Below are 9389 nucleotides of genomic sequence, written 5' to 3'. Positions count from 1 at the left end.
AAAACCTTTAAAAAACAGCTGAAGACACTTCTATTCAGACAAGCTTTCAGTTGATTGAGCTATTACGTTTTATGTTGTGTATGATGTTTCTTAATTGTTAAAATTGTTAACTTGCTACATGTAAAGCACTTTGTGATTTTATCTGTGATAGGTGCTATATAAATAAAGTTTACTTACTTACTTCATTAGTTAATATATTAACTAACATAAACTAACCATGATGATCAATACACTTGTTAATGTATTTGTAAATCTTTGTTAATGTTAGTTAATAAAAATACAGCTGTTCATTGTTTGTTCACGTTAGTTCACAGTGCATTAACTAATGTTAACAAGATTTTAATAAAGTAGCCTATTACTAAATGTTCAAATTAACATTAACAAAGATTAATAAATGCTGTAAAAGTGCAGTTCATTATTAGTTCATGCTAACTAATACTTATGTTAACCAATGAACCTTATTGTAAAGTGTTATCTACAAAGTATCTACAACAACAACACCTTGTCATACAAATGAAAAGCTATGCAAGCGTGCTACAGCCTTTTGTTTTTGCTAAAGTAAACCCAACTGGATGACATCAGGGAAATTCTGATCATTTTTTTCACCAAATACTTCCTTGACCAAAATGTAACCAATAGGATCTTGTCTGGCTACAGTGAGTTGGTATTATAGTAACCTAGCCATGCCATTGTACCATCATTCTGCTCTTATGCACACGGCATGAGAAGATATGACTGGTGAACATGGGGAATTCTTCCTGTAAGCGCTGCTGCCGGTGTTGCCAAACGAAGAAAGAACAGCCGTCCATCAACCGTCACAGGGTCAAGTCAATCCACGACTATCCCTCACGCACAATATGGGATCTAAATCTGAAGAAAGGAGATGTTCTGGAAGTGATATCAGAGACCGAGTACTGGTTGTTCGTGAGGAGACATACAGCTAAGGGTGACGGATCTAAAGTGCAGGAACATGGATATGTGCCTAAAGACTTCGTCAAGCCGCTGGATAGCGTAGAGGCCGAGTTGTAAGTCCTTGTGTTGTTCTTTTGATCATTTTGAGCTTGTGTGAATGAATAATGTACAGAGTTATCTCATGCTTTGTGTTTTGAATCCTTGCCCTGAATGAAACTGGAATCCCATCTTTCCAGTTTCACAAGTTCTGGTGAAACAGCTACAGTGCTGTTATTGCTCAGTTTGTGTTTCTCGAAATTACTCATAAGAATGATCACAGAGATGGGGTTTGGAAATTACTGATAGAACACTAAGATATATGCTATTAGGATGAATCTCATGAAAACTGTCATGAGACAAGTATAAGAAATAATAAAATAAAGATCATGGAACATTATTCAAATATCAAATAAACACATTTCCTCCATATTTAATTAATAATGTTGAAATTTTTTGTTTTTCCCCAACCTGTCAAGACAAAATCATTTTAAAAAATAAAAAATCAGCATAAATATTACCGTTTAGTAAACTTAAAATGATACTTTACAAATCAATACATTTAATAATAAATAAATAGTACATTTATTTTCCAGTTTTATTTATCTATAATTGTATATGCCTATATATAAATAAAATTGCATATATAAAATTGTACATGTATATCAATATGTGAAAGAGTTTTTTTTCTTCGAGATTCATATTGTTTACTTTATTGTTCAGTTAATCTGTGGTAGTAGAATGTTGTTACACCACATACATTGGACACAAATAAAAATGAACGTCATAAAAACTAGTATCAATCTATTTTCAGATGGTATTTTGAGAATGTTAAAATGCGTATAGAGGCCAGGAGATGTTTGCTGAGACCCCAGAACCATGAGGGTGCATTTCTCATCTGGAAGTGTTATGAGAATAACAATTACTACTTATCAGGTACATGTGATTCACACACACATCATGTCTCAAGCCTCTACTGCTTTTCATTTAACTGTATTTTTTGCACGCTAACTACGTTGAAAAGATATCATTTAAAAATGAACCTGCCTTAATCTTAACTTTCAGAGCAGCTGAATAACATTTTCTGTAATTATTTAATTTAAAGTGAGGAATGGACCTCATGTACGACATTACCGGATCAAGCAGAGGGAAAGCGAAAAGCAGTTTTTCCTTGTTCATCATACAACTTTCCAGACCTTGCGTGAGCTGGTAGAGTTTTACTCTAAAAATGAAGGCGGACTCTGCACAAAGCTTCATGAACCCTGTGTGAAGGTCAGTAAAGAGTTTGAACCTACAGATTATTGAAAGCAGGGCAGCATCCTATAAATACGTTTTTCAGCTCACTTCCAATCTGTTCATTACTCTTCTAGCTGGACCAGCCAGCTCCTCTTACTCTGTCATTTGACTCCAAATGGGAGGTAGAGAGAAGTTCACTAATCAGAATAAAGAAGCTCGGCAGTGGGGAGTTTGCCGATGTGTGGCAGGGGCTCTGGAACAAGACAACAGATGTGGCCATCAAAGAGTTCAAAGGTAATTAATAAATCGGTTAATTCAGTGGCTCTCGACGGGTTTTACTTCATGTCCCATATCTTACGTTGGATATTGACTGGCGAACCAACATGTTTATCATACAAAAGCAAACAAAATGCACAACTTGGTTAGACATAAACATGGAATTCCATCATTTTTTTACCCTTTACATTTAACTGTAAAGGGTAAATAAATAATCTTCTTAAAGGATCAAGATAGTTAAAATTTGGGATAGTTCATCCAGATAGTTCATAAATTAGGTTGTTTCAAACCTGTTTGAGTTTCTTTCTTCTGTTGAACACAAAATAAATTATTTCAAAGAATGCTGGTTACCAGAAAGTTGATGGCACCCATTGACTTCCATAGTAAGTATATTATATGCCTAGTTCTGTCATGAAACTCTATATGGCGCCGGCTGATCGGTCCTTAATGCAAGCTGATGATATTTGACAGTGTCAGCTACTTGGCACAAGCTGATTGGTTCATGTCGCATCTGCAGCCAATGAGCTTGTTGCTCAGCATTTAAATGGCTGGTTATCATTCACGATAGCAGTTTGCAGCGTGCTTTCAGAGTTCGTCTAAAACCCTCCACCTTCCCCAGCTCCACCTGTAAAGATCTGCTAGGGGTAACTAGTATATGCTATTTGTGCAGCAGCGTATCAGATATGTATTGGCAGTCGCAAGTTCCTGTACTTGTTCTGCAGCAGCAGCAGCAGCAGCAGCAATAATCTACAACAACAGCAATAATCTACAACAACAGCAGCAATTCAGCAGCCAAGACCAAATACATTAACATAGTAAAATCCATAAAATGCTAAAAATCTTCAGAGAGTTGTCATGATAGAACTTATTTTGTGTTCAACAGAAGAAAGAAACTCCTACAGGTGTGACCATCTGCCTAATAAGCTGTTGGTCCTCCGCATGCGGCCAAATCAGCGCCAACCTACCAAGGCATGGACTATACAAGAGCCCTGAATGTGTCCTGTAGTATCTAGCACCAAGCTGTAAACAGCAGATCCTTCAAGTCCTGCAGGTTATGAGGTGGAGCCGCCGTGGATTGAACTTGTTGGTCCAGCACATCCCACATATGCTTGATTGGATTGAGATCTGGGGAATTTTTTGTTCTTCATCATCGTCCTCAAACCATTCCTGAACAATGTGTGTAGTGTGGCAGGTGCATTATCCTGCTGAAAGAGGCCACTATTGTCATGAAGGGGTGTACCTGGTCTGCTACAATGTTTAAGATCGGTCGCACCTGTCAAAATCCACATAAATGTCCAGACCCAGGGTTTCCCAGAAGAACATTGCCCAGAGCATCACTCTCCCTCCACCGGCTCGTCATCGTCACTTCTCCAGGTAAACGGCGCACACGTACACGGCCACATGATGTAAAAGAAAGCAGGACTCATCGGGCCAGGCAACCTTCTTCCACCTCACCAAGTTCCAGTTCCAACGCTCGCGTGCCCATTGTAGGCTCTTTCGACGGTGGACAGGGGTCATCATAGGCACTCTGATAGGTCTACGTCTACACAGGAGAATGATGTACTGTGTTGTGGTATTCCTCCCGTAATCATCATTTAAATTTTGTGCGACTTGTGCCACAGTAGTCATTCTGTTGGCTCGGACTGGACGGGTTAACCTTCCTTGCCGTTGTGCATCGATGAGCTCTGGGCACCCAACACAACTGTAACTGGTTTATGGTTTGTCCCTCCTTGGATAACTGCTGGTAAATTCTCACCACTGCTGAACGGGAGCAACACACTAGCCTTGCCGTTTCAGAGATACTCTGACCCATTCACCTTGCAATAACAAATTGGCTCTTGTCAAAGTCGCTCAGATCTTTATTCCCATTTCTCCTGCATCAACACATTGATTACGAGAACTGATTGTTTGCTTACCATTTACTCTGCCCAGACCTTAACATGTGGCCTTGTTAGGAGATTATTAATGATATTCGCTTCATCTGTGACTGGTAAATAATGTTTTGGCTCATAAATAATTTTCCTTGGTTTGTTTTATGATGCAACTTTTTGTCTGTACCATTTTACTTGCAGTTGTCAACTATCCATATATCAAAACAGAGATTGACATCATGAAAGAGCTGCATCATGAGCGTTTGCTGAGGCTCTATGCTGTGTGTACCACTAGTGAACCTGTCTGTTTAGTGACAGAGCTCATGAAAAATGGCTCTTTAAAGACATTTCTCATCAGTAAGTGAACTAATGTTAACTTGTATGCAGATAATAAACACCACAGATACCTTTGCCTTAATCTTGATCTTAATTAACACATTGCTTTTACTTAAAAAAAAACTATACTATTTATATATTCACATAAGCTTATATCTTTCCCCAGGCCACAAAGAGAAACAAGATCTAGAGTTTTCGCTCATGATGGATTTTGCTGTCCAGGTAACTTGATTTCTTTGAGAGTAATTGAGATCTGGAGAACTTTTAAACCAGGGCAAATATCAAATATCAAAATTCATATGACCAGTTTTCCTTAAAGGGATTGTTCAACTTAAAATTCTGTCATAAATTACTCACCCTCATAGTTCCAAACCCATTAGTCTTTCATTGATCTTCAGAACACAAATGTAAACCTGAGGGCTTTCTGTCCCTCCATTGACAGCTACACAACTACCACTTCATTCTCGTGTTACGCTGCACGTTTGAGCTTCTGCAAGAACCAATGAGGTTCATTCTTGTGTTCCGCAGCACGTTTGAACTTCTGTAAGAACCAATGAGGTCCATTCTCGTGTTACGCAGCACGTTTGAGCTTCCTCAAAAACGTTTGTTCTGTTGCGTCAAGAATGTTCTGTTAAACTTCGGTTTATGTCCACTGATCAATGCTTAAATGTAAATAAATGCCTAAATTCAATCTGTTCATCATATAAAATGATCATGATTAGGATTGTGAAAAGTGTCTTTTGACAAATAAGGGTGGTTGGAAAAGGGTTACATATAATCAATATTTATCAATATAATATATTTGTATCTTTAAGCAGTTCATAGACTTGTTGCTCTGTTGGTTTAGGCGGCCGACACAACAACACTGATATTGATGTTAGGGAGGGTGAATGTGATTTCACCATGTACCAAATGTTCCTGGATCAACAACTTTGTTGATCCTGGAACAACTTTCCAATCAACCAATCAGATCTGAGGGACAAGTTTACAGTTTATGTCAAGTTTAGGCTAAGAACCAGGATGAGGTGCTTTAGCATCAGTGTTATTCACCTATCATTTCCCTCTGATTTTAGGGAAAAGTTATGGGTAGGGTTATATTTAGGGATAGGGATAGGGTAAGGACTCAATTTTGAGGTTAAATTAATGTTGATCCAGGAACATGTCTTACTTGGCGTGTTCATTATTTTTGCAATTCCGTTCGGTGCTGCTGTCATGCAAGATTGGCTGCTCCTCAATATTAATTTTGATGTCTCCTCATTTCCTCGCTCCTCCGTCCTTCAACCCATGACCCGAAAATCAATCATCATGAAGGACATATTAATTCTCTAAATGCACTTATGGAGGTGAGGAATGAGGAAAGATGAAGCCCTCATCGTACACATGCATTAATACTTATTTACATCTGGCACAACGACAGCCGTGCATCTTGCTTTATAAAGGCTGATTTAACCATAGCAAGATAAAACAGCTGCACAAAGACTATCAGCCCAGTCTCCTTTTTCATCAGGGACTTTTTTTTTTTTTTTGATGCTAAACCAAGGCCATGTCTACAGTACAGTATGTCTTGAACACTAGGAGGGGGGTTCAAAAATGCTGGGATTGATTTTGATTGGATGGTTGTGGTTTGCTATTGGTGGATCTCATGTGAGTGACAGGTTGTCCCGCCCTCAGGCCAGTAAACACTCATCAGAGAAGAGAAGTCGGCGTAAATTATTTTAATTAAAGATTATGAGGGCATAAATACTGCAATACTCTTTATATTTTTGACATTGATGAGTACTGTAAAAGCAACAAAAAGTTTGATTTTTAAAACTTTTTGTCAAATATTGGCAAGTATAAGAAATTTGGGGAAACAGTTTAACCATATCTAATTATTGGGGCGGACTTTCCCCCTCAATGTTTATAGTGATTAAGGCCCTGTGGTAAACTAATTCTTTATTTTGCTGAATCTCTCAGATTACAGAAGGAATGGCTTACATTGAGAACAAAATAGTTCACAGGGATCTGAGAGCTGAGAACATTCTGCTTACCGACATGCAATGCTGCAAAATAGCCGATTTTGGACTCGCTCAAATTAATCTACCAGGAAACAGGGTTTCATCAGGTGAGATATTTGATATGTATACGTTCATGCAAGCAAATGATAAGACTAACAATAACTACAACAGTTCTTTCTCATGTACCTGCAGATGTTAGGGTCCCTGTAAAATGGATGGCCCCTGAGATTTTCCATAACCAGGAGTACACAAGCAAAAGTGACGTCTGGTCTTTCGGCATCCTTTTAACTGAAATTGTCACGTATGGAGATGACCCGTACCCTGGTAAACATGCTTAATACATAAATATTAAAGTAAAAAAACACTAAACATAATACATAAATGTTCTAAGAATGCTTTGCTAATGCTCCCATAATGAAAACATTATTTCGGTTCAAAACGTCCAGTTTTTAAAAAAACATTAAAGAACATTAAAGAAAACATTAAGGGAACATTTCATTTTATCATTTTGCAAACGTGGGAACGTAACTTTTGAATGTTCTCAGAAGGTTCTGAAGCTAGTAATAACGTGCAAGTAAAACGTTTCAGAAAAAAGTTCCATTAGTGATGTATAAATAACATTTTTGTGCTAATGTTCTGCAAATGGTATTAAAACTTTTGTTCATTGCACTTTGAGAGAACCTTGCCAGAACATTAGCCAAAGTTCCGAGAACATTCCCTGTTTGCTGGGATTGCATCTTACCCAACTCTGGTATATTTCTTCCTTTTACAATCTCAGGTCAAGACAAAATGACATGCGTTCGAGCCATTCAGAGAGGAGAGCGTATGCAGCGACCGCCTGGCTGCCCCGAAGCGCTCTACGACATTATGCTGCTGTGCTGGAGGCCAAACCCTGAAGAGAGGCCAACATTTACTGAGCTGCAGGAGAAGCTGATGGCTCTCATACATGAGCCTGTTACTGAACTGGAGTAGACTCTATAGATATGAGAGAGTTGAGAATATTTTGAGCATGTAGTAGCTTATACAGTATGTAACCAACATGAGGTAATCAGACAATCTTTTTTTATTACTGAAATGCATTATAAAGCATTACAATCAAAATTTAAATCAACATAAAGACAGTACAAGAAGTCTTGTATATATATATATATATATATATAATTTGAGTATTACATATACAAAAAGCCAAATTGTGACACTATTTTCATGAAAATTAAGAACATTTAAGTCACAAATTTATGTGTGTAATACAATGTTCTTAATTGTCAAAAATAAAAAAAAATAGTTTCACAATGCAAAAACAATATTATTTAATTTTGGGGTGATGTGACATCTTGACAGGTTTCATGAGATTCATCCAAACACTATATCAAAACTGGTACATAAATCTCTCATGCACATGATTATGAATTACTATTACTAGTAACTAGTAGTATTGCTTATTAGTATTACTTAAGGTGATTATGAAGTTTCTTAGTTTCAATATTCCATTGCTGACTGACCTTTTTGACCAATGTTGCTATACTAAATAATAATGGCTGTTCTGATGTTATGAAATGGCATGTCAACTTTTAACATTTGGTGACAGCAGAGCCTTTGCAAATGAATGTTCGATTTTTTTTTCAACTATTGTTGGAGCATGTATCTTCTGTGACCTGATAAAGAACATTTGAATGTAATAATGTGAATTTTTAAAATGCCTGAACTGTAATTACTGTTACAATTACATTACTGTAAATGCACTTTTTTTTAAAGACAGGTTTCCTTCTTCCTTCTGAGAACATTTCAAATGACTTTTACATTACTAAAATGTTTTAAATGATGCTTTAATGGTTTAAATGCTCTAAATACTTCGTTGACCGATTCCTAATCAATTCCACACTGTGACTATTAGAGAAGCTTTACAGTACTACTTACTGTTATTCTAAGTATAGCCTACACTATTTTCTTTATGTTCAGCATATTAGAATGATTTCTGAAGGATCATGTGACACTGAAGACCAGAGTAATGATGATGAAAATTCACCTTTGCATCACAGGAATAAAATACATTTAAAAAAATTGAAAATAGTTATTTTAAATTGTAATATTCACAATATTAAAGGGTTGGTTCTGGCAAAAAATAGTTACTTATGCAACCGCCACTTTCAAGCCCCAGAAAGATAGTAAAGACATCATAAAATGAATGTGGCTCCAGTGGTTTAACCTCGATTTTATGAAGTCATGTGAGTGCTTTGTTTGCTTTTTTAGCAATCTCCAACATGCATGCATTGTGGTGCTTTCGTAGTGCTTTCGGTGCTTTTTTCAAAGCAAAAAAATTTAGGTTAAAGAGGGACAGAAAGCTCTCAGATTTCAGATTTCATTAAAAAGATCTTCATTTGTGTTCCAAAGATGAATGAAAGTCTTACGGGTTTGAAACGACATGAAGTTGAGTAATTAATGACAGAATTTAAAATGTTTTGGGTGAACTAACCCTTTAATGTTTTACTGCATTTTACTGTATTTTGATCAAATAAATCCAGCCTTGGTAAGCATAAGGACTTTCTCAAAAACATCTTAATTATTCCAAACTGACACTTAATGTTAATGTTTCCAACACAACACAAGGGGGCGTTATATTGGGAGTTAAGTGGATAAACACACAGGCTATGTGAGATTAAAGGTTTCCTGTAAATTTGCTGTAAAGTGCAGGCCAGTGTGACAGCCTATGCACACTGCTGAATTA

General features: G+C 36.9%; 1 protein-coding gene across 1 annotated transcript; it reads left to right on the top strand.

Annotated features, from left to right (window-relative positions):
* The first annotated feature begins 696 nt into the window (after positions 1-696).
* LOC311281310 (tyrosine-protein kinase Src42A) lies at positions 697-8341 on the top strand. The gene is made up of 9 exons (XM_084394155.1): positions 697-1025; positions 1763-1884; positions 2054-2220; positions 2319-2478; positions 4533-4688; positions 4834-4889; positions 6624-6771; positions 6857-6988; positions 7443-8341. The coding sequence occupies exons 1-9, from the start codon at positions 745-747 to the stop codon at positions 7634-7636; spliced, it is 1416 nt and encodes a 471-aa protein (XP_084250281.1). The 5' UTR covers positions 697-744; the 3' UTR covers positions 7637-8341.
* The last annotated feature ends 1048 nt before the right edge of the window (positions 8342-9389 follow it).

This window comes from Rutilus rutilus (genome assembly GCF_951802725.1).
Source record: "Rutilus rutilus genome assembly, chromosome: 21".
NCBI lineage: Eukaryota > Metazoa > Chordata > Actinopteri > Cypriniformes > Leuciscidae > Rutilus > Rutilus rutilus.
The sequence above is the reverse complement of the archived record's forward strand: the minus strand, read 5'-3'. Positions and strand labels throughout refer to the sequence as shown.

Excerpts from the sequence above, each read along its gene's own strand:
- LOC311281310 (XM_084394155.1), top strand. The coding sequence starts at position 745 with ATGGGGAATTCTTCCTGTAAGCGCTGCTGCCGGTGTTGCCAAACGAAG. Across the intron at positions 2,221-2,318 it reads TTCATGAACCCTGTGTGAAG|CTGGACCAGCCAGCTCCTCT; the intron begins GTCAGTAAAGAG and ends TTACTCTTCTAG. Across the intron at positions 2,479-4,532 it reads GGCCATCAAAGAGTTCAAAG|TTGTCAACTATCCATATATC; the intron begins GTAATTAATAAA and ends TTTTACTTGCAG.